This window comes from Neofelis nebulosa, chromosome 13 (assembly GCF_028018385.1).
Source record: "Neofelis nebulosa isolate mNeoNeb1 chromosome 13, mNeoNeb1.pri, whole genome shotgun sequence".
Taxonomy (NCBI): Eukaryota; Metazoa; Chordata; class Mammalia; order Carnivora; family Felidae; genus Neofelis; species Neofelis nebulosa.
The window spans coordinates 58,538,854-58,560,160 of NC_080794.1; the positions used below are offsets into that span (position 1 = coordinate 58,538,854).

General features: G+C 42.1%; 1 protein-coding gene across 3 annotated transcripts; it reads left to right on the forward strand.

The window, feature by feature from the left end:
• The first annotated feature begins 9,687 nt into the window (after window positions 1-9,687).
• On the forward strand, window positions 9,688-19,937 carry SLC35G1 (solute carrier family 35 member G1). 3 transcript variants are annotated; one of them, XM_058697209.1, is made up of 3 exons: window positions 9,688-9,951; window positions 14,669-14,849; window positions 16,850-19,937. In XM_058697209.1, the coding sequence occupies exons 1-3, from the start codon at window positions 9,774-9,776 to the stop codon at window positions 17,586-17,588; spliced, it is 1,098 nt and encodes a 365-aa protein (XP_058553192.1). In that variant the 5' UTR covers window positions 9,688-9,773; the 3' UTR covers window positions 17,589-19,937. The 3 variants fall into 3 exon arrangements, with proteins under 3 accessions (XP_058553192.1, XP_058553194.1, XP_058553193.1); XM_058697211.1 differs by having other exon boundaries at window positions 14,741-14,849; XM_058697210.1 differs by having other exon boundaries at window positions 9,688-9,939.
• Window positions 19,938-21,307: the final 1,370 nt, after the last annotated feature.

The window sequence follows — 21,307 nt, forward strand, 5'->3', positions numbered from 1 at the left end:
TCTCTTTAAAAGATAACTGACTTTTTGAACAAAATGAAAACAAATGTATATGTGAAGAACCTTATAACACTCCACTTCCTCTCTCCTGTTTGTTAAGATATCACTGTCACAATTGTCATACACTTTATTTTTACATACTATAAATGTGGATACATACACGTACATGTGCACACGCACACACACACACAGAGACAACTCACAGGATGAAGGAAATATTCACCTTGGCAGAACTAGACTGGCCTCAGAGCATTTGTTTTTCGAGGGTAATGATGGTTAAGAATTAAAGTTTAGGTATTGGAGCGTACAGGTTAAGTTTAGCTCCACCAGTTATTAACTGACTCTGGGCAAGTTACATAACTAGCCCAAACCTCAATTTCCTTATCTGTATAATGTGAGTAATCTCTATTTACTAGCATGGGTGTGAGATTAATTAAATTATCATAAATATTGCCTGCCTGACAATAATAAGGACTTGACAAAGGACAACTATCTGAAAGTCAAACATGTCCCCACCTTGCCAGACATCAACTTGTTCAGACACCGGTTGACCAAGAAGTTATGACAGGAACTAGGGAAAGCAGGAAGTGGCAAGTAAAACTAAAATTCTCCATCTTCCAAAGAAGAAAAAAAGAAATCACCTAACAGTGGCATATCAGTAATTAGAGACTCCGGAATGTGTAAGAGTTTAACAGCAACCACTAGAAGAGTTAAAGACAGAAATTGTTTACGGTGATTGCCTCTGAGAAGTGGGATTGGGGGAAGAGAGAAAAGATTTTATTATTCATAGTATACCCTTTTATACTGTTAAAAATTTTATCATGCTTTAAATATTGCATAGAACTTCAAAACCTAGTTCTATAATTTATAAAGTACAGCTGGAGCAAGTAGAAAGGTTAAACAAATAAACCGGAATCTGTATAAAGATGGAACTTCTGGAGTGCTTCCCATCCTCACGAGCACTGAAGGTGAAACCGCTTGCTGCTTCAGAAAACTGGTACTGACCTCGAGTAGGCTGTGGCAACCAAGAACCGTGTGTGTGTGTGCGCATGCGTGTGTATGCGTGTGTGCATGCACATGCATGCAAATGTATGCACCTCTTGTTTGTCTGAAAGTAAATGCTTTATGCTTTAATACTGGAATTCCCACTGACACTTTGCTTAGGCCTTCTCCCTCCTTGGCCCTCATATTACTAAAAACTAATATTTGCCCTTTTTGTTGGCAACATGAAAAGTTGGAAGAAGATCCAGTAATGGGAAAATAAAAATAGAGCAGACCCAGGATGCAGGGAAAATGGGAGAGTGCCCTGGATAGTCAAAGGATGCAGGAAAAAACTAAAATCAGGTCTGCATTGCTGGTGGGTACCTATTCACTTTGCAAATTGCCTGTGAGCTCTCACCCCACCCCTAGCTAAGAGGGCCCTAGCTAAGAACCCAGCTTTGGACAACAGAAGTGAGTTAGGAAGAGATCGAAGTTGTGGCCAGTGGAGCATGACTGTTCTCAAAGCTGATGAGGAAATAGGTTGTCTATTATCATTATCATCATCATTATCATTATTATTAAAATTGCTTTTCTTCATTCCATAACATTTTACTCCAAGAAAGTTTAGATGCTAGACAGACACCATAAGCCTAACACAAACCACACAGCTTCACTATGGTATGGAACATAGTCATGGGATGTTGCCACATTAACAGCCTCAAGGTCCAAGCCAGGATATCCCCCTCAAAGGGATCGTGCCCTAATGAGATCCTCTCAGAAACCAGCAATCCTGGCAATTAAGACCTTTGGATGAGTAAAGTCATTGGGACAATGGACTTTGACTCCTGACAGTCCTGGGTTTTGAACCTACTTCTGCTCTTCCCTATCAGTATGCTTTGGCAAGTTATCATCTCTGAGCCTCAATTTTCTTCTCTGTAAAATGGGGATAATAAAAGGCACAATTTCTTAAAGTACTTACTATCTGAAGTTCTACACATATTACCTCATTTCATTCTCACAGCAGCTGGATACATTTTATTATCCCATTTTTAATAGATGTAGAAATGGAGGCTCACAGAGAGGCTAAGTTGCTAGTCTGAAGTCACACAACTGGTAACTGAAGCAGCCAGAAGGGTACCCCACCAGTGGACCCCAAGAGCCCTGGTATTAACCATTATGCTAAAAAACGCCTGGTAAAGTTCATCTAAGGATTAAATGACATGCGTTTAATAGCGGTTGGCATACTGATCATTTGATAAAGAGCAATTATTATAATAAGAGCTGGGTAGAATCCAAATTTGGGGTTAAAGTGGATTGTGTTGTACTTTTATCATCTAGGGCAAAGTCTTAAAGCACAGGCATCCTCACTCCCAAGAAATCTGTAAGCCAACAGCAAGTTCCCACAGGAGGATACAGGTTCCTCAGGGCCATGGCAGGGGCCAGAAATCATTTTTACTGGAGCTACCTTTCGCACCGTGGGAACAGATGAGAGTAGGAAAGCAAGAAGCTGCAGGAGAAAGTCCATACTGTGTCAAGGCCTGCGGGGCACTCCCTTGTCCAATGGTGACTGCTTGAGATCCAGTCGTGTGACTTCCAAGCTGAGGAAATGGAGATGGAGAGGGCCAAGCAGATGTGTCCAGACCTGCACAACTGCACTGAACCCAGTGTCCTGATTCCCAGGCCAAGGGGTCAAACTGGGAGGGACAGGAAGCTAGGCAAGATACACACCACTGAGGCATGGCTTCTGCATGCTAGGTAATGGTCGCATCCTCTTTTGTTTCTGCGTCATCCCTCACGCCATGCTAGAGAGGACTACAGCCTTGTCTGTTCGGTTCCCCACTACCTTGCTAGGAACTGGAAGTGGTCCCGTGCAGGCACTCAAACATTAGTTGAATGAGTTACATGAAAAATGGCATTAAGAGAAACATAAATATATTAGGGAGTAGAATGGAAAATTTGCATACATGTCTAAGATGGGACAGGGGACTTTATTATTTTTTTTATTTTTTATTTTTTTCATTTTTTTATTTTTTTATTTTTATTTTTATTTATTTTTTTTATTTTTTAATATATGAAATTTACTGTCAAATTGGTTTCCATACAACACCCAGTGCTCATCCCAAAAGGTGCCCTCCTCAATACCCATCACCCACCCTGCCCTCCCTCCCGCCCCCCATCAACCCTCAGTTTGTTCTGTTTTTAACAGTCTCTTATGCTTTGGCTCTCTCCCACTCTAACCTCTTTTTTTTTTTTTTTTTCCTTCCCCTCCCCCATGGGTTTCTGTTACCTTTCTCAGGATCCACATAAGAGTGAAACCATACGGTATCTGTCTTTCTCTGTATGGCTTATTTCACTTAGCATCACACTCTCCAGTTCCATCCACGTTGCTACAAAAGGCCATATTTCATTTTTTCTCATTGCCACGTAGTATTCCATTGTGTATATAAACCACAATTTCTTTATCCATTCATCAATTGATGGACATTTAGGCTCTTTCCATAATTTGGCTATTGTTGAGAGTGCTGCTATAAACATTGGGGTACAAGTGCCCCTATGCATCAGTACTCGGGACAGGGGGCTTTAAAGAAACTTCCTATTTCTGGGGCACCTGGGTGGCTCAGTCGGTTAATGGTCTGACTTCAGCTCAGGTCATGATCTCACAGTTCGTGGGTTCGAGCCCCATGTCTGGCTGTGTGCTGACAGCTCAGAGCCTGGAGCCTGCTGGATTCTGTGTCTCCCTCTCTCTCTGCCCCTCCCCCGCTCACACTCTGACTCTCTTTCTCTCTCAAAAATAAATAAACATTAAAAAAAGGGAGGCACCTGGGTGATTCAGTCGGTTGGGCGTCTGACTTCGGCTCAAGTCATGATCTAATAACAGCTTGTGGGTTCGAGCCCCACATTGGGCTCTGTGCTGACAGCCCAGAGCCTGGAGCCTACTTCAGACTCTGTGTCTCCCTCTCTCTCTGCCCCTCACCTGCTCATGCTCTCTCTCTCCCTCAAAAATAAATGAACATTAAAAAATAAAAATAAGAAAAAAAGAAAAAAAGAAACTTCCCATTTCTCATGGGGGCTTTAAACTCTGTCTCCAGAAATTAAAGTTTATAGTTCCAGGTTCATACTTTTTTAGCTATTAGCGATACTTGGATGGAAAAATTTCAGAAGTGCACAGCACACTATATCATGCTACCTCTTTTCCTCCTACTATGTATGGATTTTTAAAAAATTTTTTTTAATGTTTATTTATTTTTGAGAGAGACAGAGACAGAATGCGAGTGGGTTAGGGGCAGAGAGAGAGGGAGACACAGAATCCAAAGCAGGCTCCAGGCTCTGAGCTGTCAGCACAGAGCCCAACGCGGAGCTTGAACTCACAAGCTGTGAGATCATGACCTGAGCTGAAGTCAGACGCTCAACCAACTGAGCCACCCAGGCGCCCCATCCTACTATGGATTTTTTATTAATGTTTATTTATTTTTGAGAGAGAGGGAGAGAGACAGAGTGTGAGCTGGGGAGGGACAGAAAGAGAGGGAGACACAGAATCCGAAGCAGGCTCCAGGCACAGAGCCCAATGCAGGGCTCAAATCCAAGAAACGTGAGATCATTACCTGAGCCGAAGTTGGATGCCCAACTGAATGAGCCACCGAGGAGCCCCTGGAATTTTTAAAATATATTATCATCTCTCTATAATTATGAATCAAAACTGAAGAAAGGAGAACATGGCTAGTACAGGGGGAAGTATCTTGCACTCTTCAGTTTGTTTGCAGACCCAGGTTTACTTCAACTTTGGATCTACATTGTTGGTTTATTAGCTGTCTGTTGCACACCCTCAGAAAAGTTTTCCCCTGGCTTTTTTTTCTAAAAAATTTTTTTTATTGTGGTAAAATATAAATAACATAAAATTTACCAGTTTAACTGGTTTTTTTCCCTAGAAAGAGAGAGCATGAGCAGGGAAGGGGCAGAGAGAGAGAGAAAGACAGAGAGAGAGAGAGAGAGAGAGAGAGAGAGAGAGAGAGAGAGAGAGAATCCCAAGCGGGCTCCAAACTGTCAGCACACAGCCCCATGTGAGGCTTAAACACACCAACCGCAAGATCATGACCTGAGCCAAGACCAAGCGTTGGATGCTTAACTGACTGGGCCACCCAGGCACCCCACCAATTTAACCATTTTTAAGTGCACAGTTCAGAGACACTAAGTGAGTTCACATTGCTGTACAACCATCACCACTATCCCCCCACAGAACTTTCATCCTCCCAGATACTCCCATTAAACACTAACACCCCTTTCCCTCCTCCTCTCAGCTCCTGATAACCACCATTCTATCTTCTGTCTGTATGCATTTGACTATTCTAGGTCCCTCCTATAAGTGGAATCATACAGTATTTGCCCTTTTAAGTTTCGCTTATCTCACTTAGTTAATGTTTTCAAGGTTCATCCAGGTGTCAGAATTTCTTTTTTTTAAATTTTTTTAATGTTTACTTATTTCTGAGACAGAAAGAGACAGAGCATGAGTGGGGGAGGGTCAGAGAGAGAGGGAGACACAGAATCCAAAGCAGGCTCCAGGCTCTAAGCTGTCAGCACAGAGCCCGATGTGGGGCTCGAACTCACAAACCGTGAGATCATGACCTGAGCCAAAGTCAGTTGCTCAACCGACTGAGCCACCCAGGCAACCCCAGAATTTCTTTTTAAGGCTGAATAATATTCCATTGTACGTATACACCACATTTTGTTTATCATCTATCTCTTGGTAGACATTTGGACTGTTTCCACCTTTTGGTTATTGTGAATAATGCTGCTATGAACATTGTACAAATATCTGTTAGATTTCATACTTTCCAATTATTCTAGGTAAAATATAACCAGAAGTGGAATTACTACATCATGAGGTAAATTACTGGATCATGAGGTTGAATTCTTTTTTGAGGAACCGATCCTGGCATTTTTTTTCCTCTTGTATTTCCAGAATCAGTTTTTATCATCTATTCAAAAAGTTTCTTTTACCTCTCCAATACACTACTCTACATAAATGCTAAACTACCTCTCTTTTTTGCTTGTTCCCTCTTTCACTTATCAGGGTATTTAGAATTATGATCTTCTGTTCCACAGCACTGATTTCCCCCCAAACACAATTGCACCTCACTTCTTGGAACAAACTGCCATTTTCCAAATCATAAGATGCATTAGTGAAGAGTAAGAAATGAACTTTTTGGGAGGAATGGGGGGAGCAGTCTTTCAAATCAGTACCAAGATACCAGTCTGATAGGAATCACGTAGCTATACCAGGAGAAGAGAGCTCCTGATTCACAAGTGTCTTGCATAGGAACATCCCTGCATATAAATGGAGGCAGAAATCAGGAGTCCACCCTCTCCCCTGCAGTAGCTGGAGGTCTCCATCTACACCCACCGGGATGATGAGGATCTTGCACTTTTCCTTGTCCATGGGACAACTAGAACATACCACTCTCCTACTTCCAGCCTCCTTCTTCCTTCCTAACCCCGGAACTGTGGGAGTGCCACCCCACTGTGGTTACCTGGCATTATAGTGAAAGTCCCTGTTCTCACTAGAGGATTGAATTCCTTCAGAAGCAGAATTTCAATTGGAACGGTGTATGATTTTGCCTACAGAAACAATGTTCCTTCATACTAAGTCCACAAATCCTGTCCATTCTAGCTGCCAGGTACCTCAAAAGCAATCCTTCCTCCTTGCCTCCTCTGCCTTGAAGGCAGAACCTCACTTAAACTAGCAATGGGCTTGGAGCTGGTCCCCTCATCCCCCAGTCAGGATTTCTGCCCCACCCTTCACACTGTAGGGGAACCCACCTCTCACCAGCTCTAAGTCATTGTCACCAGAGCCTAGAAATGCTCAAGGAAAAACTTAGCCATCCCATGCTTCTGCTGGGCAGAGCTGCAACTTGGAGCCATGTCTTCTGACTCTTAGTCTGGTCCATACTGTTCTTACCAGTTGATTTTATGTTTCCAGGGCTCTTGTTTGTTTAGCAAACAAGAAAAACGATGGTGAGATACCTTTCATACATCAATGCCAGCAGCAGAGGGGAAGGAGGGTAGAGGGAATAAAGTGCAAGACCCAAATCATCCTGGCACCCTTTAGTCACCCCAGTCTATACTGGTGTGGTATCCATTTTCTTCTCTTTCTCTTCTAGGTACTTCTTGCTCAAATCATCTGATTCTTTCTTCTTTAGACTTCCTAACCACTGTCTTCACTATTTGAAGAGGGAAACTAATAGGGTTGCTGGACGTAATTCTACTGCGGAGGGGGGGTGGGCAGAAGGAGATTTCCCCACACCAACAACAGTTCTTCAAACACCAGCTGGGTGTTCTATAATTCAACTCAATTCTGACACCATTTACCTGGAGATAGCCTCAGACCCCACAGCTTAAGGACTCAGTCCTACAAGGCTGTCCCTCACCCCTTCAGATGCCAATTGTAAGTCCAGGTTATCACCTGTGCGTCTGACCCACCAGCTATAGATTGGAGGTTCCCAAGACCCTCTCTTCGGGTTTGATGAATTTGCTAGAGCCACTCACAGAACTAAGAGAAGGGTTTTACTCACTAGATCACCAGTTTATTGTAAAAGGATCTAACTCAGGAATAGCCAGATGGAAGAGACCCACAAGGCAAGTAAGTTATGGGGAAAGAATGCAGGCCTTCTGTGAGCTCTCCAAGAGAGCCATTCTCCCCACATCTCCATGCTTTCACCAACAGTAAGCTCTCCAGACTCCATTCTTTGGAGGTTTTTATGGAGGATTCATTACATAGGCATGATTGATTAAATCATTGGCAGCTGGGGACTGAACTCAATCCCTGCCCTTCCCCCTCCCCATGGGTGGAGGGTGGGACTGAAAGTTCCAACCCTCTAATCACATGGTTAATTCACCTGGCAATGAGCCCCCATCCTTAGGTGCTTCCAGAAAGTCACCTCATTAACATAAATTCAGTTGTGGCAGGAGGCTTGTTATGAATAACAAGATGCCCATTTCACCTTTATGGCCCTGAAGCCATTTTAGGAACTAAGGACAAAAGACCAAATATTATAACAAAAGCTGCTCTCATGGCTCTTATCACTCAGGAAATTCCAAGGGTTTTGACAGCTGTGAGCCAAGAACTATGGATGAAGAGCAAATAAATATCTGAATGACCAAATATATACTCCTTGTAAATCACAGTATTACAGGGATTCTTCAAACATTCTGCACATCTAAATCTTACAATTAAATGCAGTTGTGAAACTGCACCTGATTTCTAGATGTTTGGAGAAGCGTTTTGGTTCTCACTTCATTCATAATTATGATCTACCACCCTCACCACCCTTCCCTACACTTCTCTCCACTAAAATACCACCACCACCACCAGCAACAAAATCAGTTTCATATATTTTTATAAGCAGCCTTAAATTCTTTTTAAGACAAGGCAAAGTTATATGCTAACCAAGCCAGAATTCAGGTGGCCATTTGTCCCAGTTTGTCTACGACAATCCCAGTTTCAGCCTATTGGCCTGCATAATTTCTGAAAAAGCTCCTTCTTTTACTCTAAAAAAGGCATTCCCAGTTTTAGAAGATCAATTATATGCTCACCTTACTTAAAAATACACCTGGATTTTCTAGTAAAGTGCTTTCCAGGTGACTGCTGTTGCACACCTCATTGGACTTCATTTGCACAACTCTGCAAAATAGGAAGGGAAATCTTTTATTTCTGTTAATTAAATGAAGTAACCAAGGTTTCAAGCTGTAGGTGGTGACTGTTTGAGGTCACATACTCAGGGATAGAATCAGAGCCAGAACCCAGGATTCCTGATTTCAAGTCCAGTGTTTTTCAGTTGTCAATCACTTCGTGCAATCACTTCGTGAAAATATCTGAGTAAAGACAAACTTTACTCTCTTGGTTGGTAATTTGCTTGCACTTGGGCCTAGAATAGTTTAGACAGGTTCATCCTTGCCCAGACACTGTCCTTTCACATTTAAAGCAAGCAGAGATGAAAGAAGAATTACTTAAACATAAAGAGCCTATTAGTGAATCCGAGGGACCCTGGGGCCAGATGACATACATTGTTTACTTTACGGGGTGCAATTATGTCAGATTATTGTAATCTTATATCTAACCAAATTAGTATGTTTCAGTTAACAACAACAACAGAAAAAGAGGGAAAAAAAAAAAAAGATCAATAATGAATGTCTACTGTTACAAAGAACATAAGGGTTCTGTCCCAGTCTTATAAATATATTTTCCCTGTGGTTATGTGCTACTCCTTTTTTTTTTTTTTTTTAACCTAAAATTCTACCTTCCTTGGATAACTGGCAAGGAGACAAAGACAGGCACAGTGTTTGGCAAGGTCTCCAGGGTATTCCAGAGGGGCTGAATGCAGCGCCACGCCAATAAATAAATATATAGTCTCCTAACCTCCGATGACCCGCCCCAAAAGAAGGCCACAAGACCCTTGGGCGTCGCTCTCTCTGCAACGACAGAAAAGGGTCCACTGAGCCTGGGGAAGGATGACTCCAAGCTGCTGGCCAGTTTAGCTAGACTGCAGCAGAGGGGTGGACGCCTTTGGTCCAGCTGTGTGCACCGCCGCAGCCCAGAGAGGTGGCCGACCTCCCCCTGCGCAGGAGGCTCCAGGAACAGAAGGTAAGAGGGCAGCGGAGGACAAGCGCGGTCCCCAGCAAGGGGAGGACGGCCCCGCGCGCATGCGCCCCGCCGCCGCCGCTGCCGGCCGGAAGAGCCGGGCAGCGGAGCCGCTACTCCCCGCGCTAGTCGCCGCGGCGCTGGGGAGACCGCTGGCCGCGCGATGCGGCCCGTGGACAGTGACGGGGCGGCGGAGGTGCCAGAGCCCGGGCTACCGCTGACGGACGACGCGCCGCAGGGCGCCAGTGAGGAGCCGGCGGCGGCGGAGGCAGCGGGGACGCCCGGCCCCTGCAGGTGCTGGGTGTGCGGCAACTCGCCGTGCGGATCGGGTGCGTCGCAGGGTGAGTGTGGGGTGCAGACCCGGCGCGGGTTTCGCCTCTGGGGTTGGGTGGAGGGGGTGCGGGTGCCAATGGGCTAGGGTCCCCGCAACTCTGGGCCGGGGGCGCAGCGAGGACCGCGCCCCCATCCCTACCTTGCCCAGAGCTCGGGGAAAACCCTCGAGCCCTCACCTGGGGGTCTGCAAAGCATAAGCCCTTTTCGTCCCCGCGGGCGCGAAGACTAGGAAAGTTTCTGATTGTGTTTGGAACCCTTTTGGGATTCTGAAACTGTTCCTGTGGTTAAAGTGTTGCGGGCACTACCGTGGAGTCAGATTGCAGTTCCGTGAGCCCTGCTGGAGGTTGGGGGGTCAGTCAGAGAGGCCATCCCTTAGGCTGGTGAGGTTGGGGGGGGGGTCAGTAAGAGAGGCCATCCCTCAGGCGAGTGAGGCTGGGGGGTCAGTAAGAGAGGCCATCCCGCAGACAGGTGAGGTTGGGGGTGGAGAGCTAACCGTGAACACTGATCACAGTGGGAAGCCGTGTTCCCTGAAGAGGAAGTTGAAAAGCATAGAGTCTAGAAAATGTTTGCCTCAGAGTCTTAGAATCTTGGGAAGGTAGAGTTGAGTGGGACCACAGGTTCTTAAGCTTTTGGGGTTAGGAGGACTTTTATGTTGTTGTAAATTTTTACAATATCTTTATTCATAACAACTCACTGAACCAAACCAAATGTCCATTGTTAATATAATGAGTATTTTGTAATATATTCTTTTTTTTCCATTTTTAAAAATTTGAACCACTGTATTGTATACCTAAAATATAGGAGGACTTTCTTGGCAACTAATCCTAAACAAGGCAGAGGCACAATCTTATATACATTGTTAAGAGGTTCACAGACCTGTGTCCAAAGCCAGAGACCCTTTGTAAAAACACCTTGATCTTGTTCAACCTCTTCTTTCCACAAATGAGGGAAGTGAAGCCCTGGAAGGTGAGGGCTTGGCGGTGGGGGTTGCTTTGTTTTTCCCTAGATCTGGCCTGTGTGGGTGAGACATGGCACAAGTCCCTGCAGCACCAAAGTTAAGGATCCCAGCATGCCAGAGTCCCACGCTAGGCCTTTTCTACTGACCACAGTGCTACTTTAAGCACATTCCTCCTTAACTCCACCACCCACCTAGGTCATTTTCCTGGAAACAGAGGAAATAGGTAGATCTCCCTTGAAGACAAAGTTACACAGCCTGCACCATCTCATCCTCTGGGTGGCCTCCTCTAAGTGTGACCCTGATTTCTATGCCTCTTATCCCCACCCCATTCCCCCTTCTCCCTATTAGGAACTTTCCCCTAATTTAGAGAGACGAAACCCAGATGATTCTTGCTCCATTTTTGTCTTAAATGCTAACAATGGTCAGACTTCTTTTTTTTTTTAATTAAAAAAAAATTTTTTTTTAATAATTTTAGAGAGAGCACGCAGGGAAGAGAGGGGAGAGAGGCAGAGGGAGAAGGAGAGAGGGGAAGAAGCCCAAGCAGGCCCCATGCTCAGTGCAGAGCCACACACGGGGCTCGATCCCACGACCCTGGGATCATGACCTGAGCCGAAATCAAGAGCTGGATGCTCAACCGACTGAGCCACCCAGGCGCCCCCAAAATGATCAGACTTCTGATTATTTATGCATGGGCTGGTGCCTCCAGAGAAGGGGCTACTCCAAGCTGTGTAGACCAGATGTGTAGCTTGTAAAGAGGTGAATTTCTCACTTTATCAGTTATTATGGTTGAATGTCATTTTGGTGGAATGCTGAGTCAGTCCTTGTAAACTCTTAAATGTTTCTGCTGTTTGTAAACCAAAGAGGAATACTGTACACTCAGGCAGCACATAGCAAAATGATAAACATTATAAGCGACTGCACCTAAGAATCTTGTGGCGTCTTTTAACTTCAAAGAAAATTGCTAACAGTGAGACTTAGTAATAGTTACTGTAAGGTGACCAGATAATATTCTGAAAACAGGACTGCCATAGAAACACTTTAAACCACTGTACTGTTTGTTGTCATTGAACTTTGTGACAGTATCACTTTAACTGCTTGATCCAACTGGTTATCTCAAGAAAGCTCATTTTCAAGTTCAGGGTGAAACTGTTACCCATTTTTCTACATTCTTGGATAACCTTCACAGACAGCATACAGCTGTCCTAAGATATCTATTTATTTTCTTGAGGGACAGTGTGGATCTTAGCCTGAAGCAAGAAACTGTCTTAGATGTGTGCCTCATATGCCCCTGGAGGGAGTTCTCTAGTGTAGCAGTGGTTCTCTAGCTGGCAGGGCTTTTACGGTCACAGAGATCCTGTAGCAGTGGGTCTGGGGTGGGGCTTGGGAACTGAAGTTTAAAAAATTACTCAGTTGATTCTGATTCCCAGCCAGGGTTGTGAATCACCACTTTAAAGGATAGAGAAACTGAGCAACTTTTCAGTTTTCTTCTAACTCAAGAAATTACACCGTGGCCACTTAATTTGAATTATTTAGCTATGCTTGTAGTGGAATATGATCATAGAAGCACAGTACATAAGCAAATGCATCTTTGGATGATGCTACTCTCTTGTTCATCTCCCTTGGCAGAATGGAAATTATTATTCAGTAAGAGAGGTCTGCATGAGTAGAACCAAGCCTCACCCTCATAAGAAATAATCAAGTTCAGCCAGGCCTTGTAACAACTGCCCTGTTGCAGTCAGCAATCATGGGTCATAGGGTGTTTATAGGCAAGAAAATATGTGAGTGTTTTAAGAGACAAGATAATCAGAACCAGGGGTATAAAATTGAGTTTTAAAAGAGTTAAAATTAAATAAATAAATAAATAAAACAGTTAAAATATCATGTTAAGTTAAAATTTTTTGGAGAAAAATTTAAAAGTTTAGGTTGGGGAAGATCCTTGAAATACAGACCGGGGAGATGTTTTCTGTCCTTGATCTTCCTGTTCTGTTCTGTGTGAGGGTGTTGGTTCTATGCATGGGTTGGGTTTCTTTTAAGAAAAACTATTTTATTTGGACCTGAACCCTGAAATTTCAGAAGCTGAACACTGAGGCTGACCACAGCCAAGACATGTATTTTGTGGTGTTTAACTTGGAAGTCGTCTAAAGTTTCCTTCTCATGGGCTGAGTAAGTATGTGCAGTTTGTTTCTGTGGTATCTGAGCCACATAGGTGTTGGACAGAATGTGGAGGATTCTGGTACTTACAATACATAATCTGTGACACGATGACTGGTAGCTCCAAATGATTCTCTTCCACTGTGCACCTGGAACAGGAAGAGGTAAAGGCCTCTGATCACAATGGTATCTCTTACTACAAAGGTCAGGCTGTACAGTGCCCCTGGAAAGATTGTGCACCATCATACTTTGGTCCTGAGTCACAAAGTGTCTGTCACTTGTGGGCAAAGGTATCCAGCTAACATGAGGATATTGAAATGTATTACTGGGTGTTTGCATTTATCAGAGAAGGACATTTTTTAAAAACATTATTATGCAAAACTGTTCTCTAGCTAAGTAACACATTATAAATTCCTAGATTGGAATGATAATCCTAGTTTTACTAGAAATTGCAAGTACCGACACACCCTTCTATTTTGCTATGTTCTTAACCGATGAGGGCCAGTAGCATTTCCTTCATATTCTCTTCTTGTTTTGTATTAGTTTCAATAAAGAAAAAAATACTAATACGTTCCTCAGTGTGTCACCTGTCTTTTAGGGAGTTCTCTGCTTACCCTGTCCCATTTTGCTCCCCTCTGAATGATGGGTTTGGGGTGAGTATGAGATTGAAAACAGATTTTAGTCCTGTGTTCGGTAACAAAGACAGAAGTGGCTAAACAAGAGTTGAATGCTCATAGTCACTAATGGATTGAATACTTGATGCCCTAGAGAAAGCAGAAGTTTCTTGGTTCAGATCAAGCCAAGAAGTTGGTATTAAATGGCAGTTGTAATTTTTTAAAAATTTTATTTTAAAGCACTTTGAGGTCAAAGGGGTAGACCTACCCTCTGTCCTCAAAGAGTTTATGCTCTAAATGGAAGAGAAGTTGTAAAACCATGAAAAGTAAAAGATTTGATTAATGGTTCAGAATAACAAAACAGCTTTCCCAGATTAGGCTGTTACCAGTGGTGTTAGACTGTGCATCTTTCTATGGAGTTCTCTCATATACTTTCATTTAGCAAATATTTAATCGGGGTCTTCCATGTGGCAGGCACAAACAAGACAGCTGAGGTCCCAGCCTGGAAGGGTTCACAGGCTACTGGGAGAAGTAAGATAATCAACAAGTAGCCATAGGACACAGCTGTAAACTGTTATCTAGAAAAAAACACTTTCTTCATAAAGCCAGGTTCACCAGTGAGATGATATAAAATATCACTTGGAAGCATTTTTCTCTAGCCATCTTGACAAGCGTTTCTTAAAGATTTCTCTCACTGTCTTGGCAAGCTTTTTTACTTCTTTTTGACTTATAAGTGAGTAATGATTCTTCAGTGAGCCAAAGGAAATCCATTTTATAGGGTAAAACTGCATTTAAAAATTATGGGTTTAAATTGTTGCCTACATCAGTGATTCCTCATTCTTGGTGGGGAAAATGGTTCAGGTCCAGAGAATGGATATGCTTAGGAGACAGTATTTGTAGCCTGTTAGCCATTAACACTGTTCCATTTTTCTCAATTCCTAACTGAAAATATTAAAACATACACTTGGAAGCAAGGACTAACCAGAACTTAATCTTTTTCAGAAGCCAAGAAGAAAGCACGCTGTCCTGGACTTGGCTTGTTTTATACATTATTATCTGCCTTCCTTTTCTCAGTGGGCTCTTTATTTGTTAAAAAAGTGCAAGACGTCCATGCTGTAGAAATTAGTGCATTCCGATGTGTGTTCCAAATGCTAGTCGTTATCCCTTGCTTAATATACAGAAAGTAAGTATTTCTTACCTGCGAAGTGGAAGGTATTAACAAATGTATGTAAATCTTTTGACCTGCTTAAATTATTTATTCTACAGTGTCTGCTTTATCCCTCCCGTAGATTTACCAGTTACTACATTGTTTGTCTCTGATTAATAAAAAGTCATAAGGATTCACCTACGAAAGATGCTCTCATAAGCACAAACCACATACTCAGGAAGGGGGGGGGGGTAGATTCAGTTATTCTCCACTCCTCATTTTGAGAACAAAGCTTTCCTTGTACAATTCCTCCATCTTGTACCACCCTCCCTTCTTTCCCTCTGCATAACTAGTATTTAGAAGAAAAAAGTAAATGAGAGGAAGTGGTGGTGTCTCCTAATATCAAGTTTCTTTCAGTAGAATAGACTGCTCTGTTACCAGGGCAGACAGAAGGTTAAAGTAATAATATCAAGGTCTTGCCCCTAGGGTGATGTGGGAAAGGGAAAAGGTAGTCTTGAACAAGACCTTTTAAAATACTTTCATGTTTATAGTGTCCTCATCTATGAACTGGAGGGAATGATAATCTTTGTCCTCTACCCTGCACCTTGGTGGCAAGGGCCAAATAAAATTAATTATAGATCAGAGCACTTGTGTAGAATCTAACAGTATATGAAAACTGTCTTTTTTCCCCATCCTTACTGTTCCCTCCCTACCCAACGTGTCTTCCCCTTCCATATAGAACACCCTCCCCACCCTTTCCCAGATTAAAATTATGCCTTCTACACATCCCTGTGTACTTAGAACCATTGGAGGATAGGCCAGTTTGGTTCCTGGTGGCTGTCTGGCTCTTTCTCTCTTTGGGAAAAAATGCTTAAACCCTAAACTAAAAGTTTCAGTCACTTGCCCCCAAATTCTCCTTGTATCTATAACATAGTACAGATTCATTTAGAATAGTTTCACCCCGTATCCTGAAGATCTGGTGAAAAATGGTGAAAAGCTACTAAGATTAATATTGTCAGAAATTCCTGTATAAGTGTGGGCAAGTCACAATATTTTAGGAAATGATGGTAAGAGTTCAGAAATTTTCAAGGGTGGCAACTGGTGCTAACACAATTATCTTCCTCATTTTGCAACAGAACAATTGGCAGGGGAAGGCACTAGAAGAATTTTTGAAATCCTTAGCACCAATCTGTTTTGACCTATTTTATGTTTCATTATCATGGAAGACTCTTAGCTTCTCAAAGTATGAGTCAAAGGTGACCACAGTTTCATTTCTAAATGAAATGTGGGTCCTCATGTCAGGCTTATAGGCTACCCTAAAGATGTTCAGTGCTGGCACAGGTCAGCAAGCTGCGCCTAGCCTGAAATGTACCCAGCATTCTGCTTGGTAAGTATTAATTTAAAAAAAAAAAAAATTGAGTATCAGTTGTTATACTTATCCAAATGCTACTTGTTCTTTTTCAGTGTATCTAAACTCTTCTTGCAGAGAATAATGAAAAGTTGTCTGACATCCAGTGGCTAAATTACACTTTAGCATTGCCTCAGCTTTTGTAGAAAAACTCGTTAAGATTGGCAATGCATACTAGCCATGACCAAGTTTTCTTATATAGGGCAGCTTAATCTTGAAATTGTGTTTATCATAAAAATCATACATTGTCATTGTAGAAAATTTGGGGAAAATAAGGAAAAATCACCTAGGAGACCACCTATTAAGGTTTAACCACGATGAACATTCCTTTTGTCTTTTTTGTAAGCATGTATAGACATGGGAAAAGTTATATTTGTTGAATTGTAATTATACTATTTATGGAGTTCTCTTTTATTAATTTTGCTTATACTGTGAACACTTACATGCTTTAGCTATACGTAGAAACCATTTTTTTGAAGGCGTATACCATTCAGTTGTGGGCCTTAAAATTCACTTACTATTTCCTTATTTTTTGCCAGTTAGGACTGTAAAAATAACATCTAATTAAGAACTGCAATTTAAAAAAACCACCTTGGTTTAATGTGCGCTCTTTCATTTGAATTTACAGAACCGGGTTCATAGGCCCCAAAGGTCAACGCATTTTCCTCCTCCTCAGAGGAGTCCTGGGCTCCACCGCCATGATCCTTTTGTACTACGCTTTCCAGGCGACGTCCCTGGCCGACGCCACCGTCATCACGTTTAGTTCGCCAGTGTTCACGTCCATATTTGCTTGGATATTTCTCAAGGAGAAGTACAGCCCCTGGGATGCCCTCTTCACCGCCTTCACGATCACCGGCGTGATCCTCATCGTGAGGCCCCCGTTTCTGTTCGGAGCCAGCGCTGCGGGCACGGACGAGAGCTACTCCGTTCACCTGAAGGGCACGTTCGCAGCAGTGGCGCACGCTGTCTTTGCCGCCGTGACCATGGTCATCATCAGAAAGATGGGGAAGTCAGTGGACTACTTTCTGAGCATTTGGTATTATGTCGTACTCGGCCTCCTAGAGAGCGTCATCGTCCTCTTCATCATAGGGGAGTGGAGTCTGCCATACTGCGGATTGGACAGGCTGTTTCTCATCCTCATCGGCCTGTTTGGTTTGGGGGGTCAGGTGTTTCTCACGAAAGCCCTCCAAATAGAAAAAGCAGGCCCAGTGGCAATAATGAGGACGATGGATGTGGTCTTTGCTTTCATCTTCCAGATTATTTTCTTTAACGATATGCCCACGTGGTGGACGGTGGGCGGGGCCCTGTGCGTTGTAGCCAGTAGTACCGGCGCGGCCATTCGGAAATGGTGCCAGAGCTCCAAATGAGGCTGTGGCAGAAGTGCGTTCTTGGTTTCTCTGGGTACCATCCCTCAGTGCGGACACACCGCGCATGCACACGCCTGGAAAGCCTGCATTTCCTTCACTGATTATATTTAATAAATTTCATAATTAAAGTACCATTTTTGAATATGCTATGTCTTTAATTAGCTAAGAGTTAGCCAGTGTGGTCTAGCAATTACTTTTTTCTCAATTATGTTTTGGTTTTGGTTTGGTTTCTTACTTGCTGTTGTTGGGGTGGTGATGGTAGGAGATCAGGTCTTTAGTTGAAAAACTGCAAAATGTTTTATGACTCTGGTATAAATGTAATTTTTTTAAAGTGTATTTTTGGTACTGAGGGGATATAGGTGGGGAGGAAACTTTAGATGTTCTTTTAGCAGTGTAAAAGCTAAGAAACTTATTGATAATAATGCTGCTATGATTAGATTATGTCGGTAATTCGTTTGGAAACTAATTCCATTTAGGAGGCCAAAGCTGAAACTTGGAAAAGGTGCCTACTTAATGGTGTTAATAATACAAATGAATTAGCCTTATTTCCAAGGCTTTTATACATGGTTATTATTCTTTTAACACACATGAGTGCCTTTTCATTTTGATGCCAGAATTTTTATATGTAAAGTTTAAAAAGTTTTTAATCACCAGGTTTGGCAAAAGTTTTCTGTTTTGGTGGCATTCACAACTGTAGCTATCATTCTGTAATTTTAATTGTCCTCTGGTTTTGGTTTTTTTGTGTGTGTGTGAAACTGCACTACGTTTTTCTTAACTTTCTGAGATTTCAGGTCTTTAAGTCGCAAGAGAGAAATCTTGGCAAAACCAGTGTGCACATTTCCATCCTGAAGTATTTCCCCCTCACTAGAAATGTGATTTTCTATAAATTCTTTTTGAATTTATAGTGTGATGCCAAATACAATTTTCTCAGGATTTTATTAGGTTGAACCATATGAAATTGCCAAGATTTTACCTTTTTAACTTAAAAAACCAGAGTTCATTATGGTTCATCCTAATAGATACCTCCCTTACCCTCTCTACACCAAATATTTAGAGGACTTTGGCATATATTTTTTTAAAACAACTTTTTAAAATGCAGTAATCTTATTAAACTTATTTTTATAGTCTCTTCCCCTTATGGAATTATATGTAATAATGCTTCATGTTATATGTTAAATGTAAAGACCTGTGAATCCATGGTTGATTGACTTCTGTAGTGTCTTGAATAATATAGTGTCTTGAATAATAAAAAAAAAAATCACTGTTAAATTTTAGTATATCAGTATGGTATTAAATATCAATGCTGCCCCATGATATTAACATCATGAATTCAAACATTTTATATCTGGAACTTCATCAGCCAATACTCTGCAGTTAAAGAGAGAATGTAATATTTAGGAAAGCTTGGAAGGTTAATTGGAAAGTAGAGAGTACATGGGAATGATTATCATAATGAATCCTTTATTGGTGAGGCTATAATGGTCTCCAACTCTTACTGTCCAACCTAGCATCTGTTACTATCTTAAGCCTGCATATCTGAAAGATTATAGGCTCTTTCTTTCCCCTTCATCACAATTCTTCCAAAGAAAGAAAGAACTTGGCTTCTGAGGTTTATGCCTTGGTGAGAAAGGATCTTTTCCAATAGTTTCAAGAGGGAATTTTTGGCTTGCTGATCTTCCTAAATGCTTTCCACCTGACAAATCTTAAATGAAGTCTACTTTGGGGAGTCATACTATCATTATAACTTTAGCCTCATCCACAGTGTTGGAATTTAGAGTTGCAGGAGCATTATCTTGCAAATAGATAGTTACAGAATCAGCATTTTAGAGCTCAAAGGTTAGAAATCCTCTTGTAGGAGGAGCCATGCTGCACAGATAGGAATACTGGGGAGGAGGATCTGCCCGAGATGGGTTCCCATGGCCTTCTCCCTTATTTCCATGATAAAGTATAGAAAGTAAACCACTGCTTGAGTTACCTAAGGTAAATTAACTCAGGGAACCCTCTCTTGGTTCTTTACCTTGCACAATAAAACAACTTATGGGACTTTGAGAGTTAAATCCCTTTCAGCCTGTACACTAGAGATGTGTTTTATTTCAGAAGTGTGGTTTAAGTACTTGAATGTCACAATATATGGCCAAGGTTGGAGAAAATGTTTCTTCTCTCAACTTTTACAGGGTGTCATTCTTAAACACTTTTATAATGTCTGAGGTATATACAAGGATATGTATGTATTGTAACAATTATAGGTGTGTATATTTTGCAAAGACTGTAGTTTCTATATCCTGAAAATATTTTCATAAATTATTTTTATTTTATAAGTACTAATAAAGTTAATATGAAAGAAGGCTATATTTTGGTTTTTATGGTTATAGCAAATGTGCTCGCTAATCTAACATTTCCTTTTTCATCCATGTGCTTCAAAATTCATTTTATAAAGGATATTGACCCTGGTCATTCAGCTGTGATATAATCACAAGTTTCAAACTGTATGTCCCTCTGATACTGTCACATCAAATCTAGTATCTCTAAAATAAAGGTCCTAATCTTCTGTTCCAGGGAGGCCTTCATTGTTCTAGACCCAGAGCTTGGAGCAGCTTCAAATTCCATGCTTTTTGTTCCCATAGCTAATCTGTTACCAAGTCCTGGAGTGTCTGTCTTATTGTCTTGTGGATCCACTCTTTTGTCACCATTTCCACTGCTACCATTTTAGTCCAACATCAATAATCTCAAGCTGAATTACAACAGTATCCTAATGAGTTACCCACTTCTTGACTCTCTTCCACCCAGATCCTTGTCTCACTGCCAGACTGTGACCTTCCTAAAGCTCCGCTTTCATTGTTACTTTGGTTCTCATAAAACCACAATGATGCTGTATTGCATACCACATCTCATTCAAATTATTTGGCCCTATTCCCACTTTTCCAACCTGATTCTGCGTGTCCCAACGTGAGTTGATACCCTGATCCATATCCCCATCAACTCCCACATTTGCCAAGGGATTCCTTCCTGTGTCTCCCCTGCTTCCTTTGCCTTCTCTTCTTTGTCCTCTAAACCCTCTTAGCCTCCAACAGTTCAGCTTGAGCTTTTGTTTCTTCCACTCCCTCCAGCTTCTCCCACCCACACTAGCCCACTTTGAAAGAGTGGATAAAGCACTGGAATAGGAGTGTGGCCATATCATTTTCTAGCTGAGCCAGGCATGTAACGTACTCAGCCTGTTTGCCTCATTTGCTAAATAGAATATCATTACTTGTCCAGCCCATGTTACAAAGCAGTGCAGTTGGAGGACTTGGAAACCATAAAGGGGAATAAAAACACTAAGTATCAAACTGTTCTTAATACCATAGAGTTGAATATTGTCTCCCCTTCTCTTCAAAATGATGCCCAGCTCAGGGTCCTTACTTCTGAGCAGTTTCACTAGGAACTGTAGGAACAGTCTAATGGATTTCAAACCTCATTTGACTCCCTCCTGCCAGCATATAATCCTACTGTTGGACAGTTCTCAATTGCCTGGCTGACCTGCCCACGTAGGTGGCCAAGGGTCACCAGTCTTTATCTTACTCATAGTGTTGCTACCTTTCCAGTTCTGGCTTTAGTTCTGATCCTCTGTGAGAATTACACTTGGCTCTGGCTGGGGAATGAGCCTGATTTTCTATGTGTTTCCCATGCACTACTCTATATTTAGCATGGCTCTTAGCCCCTTATCTATTCACTCAGTTAGC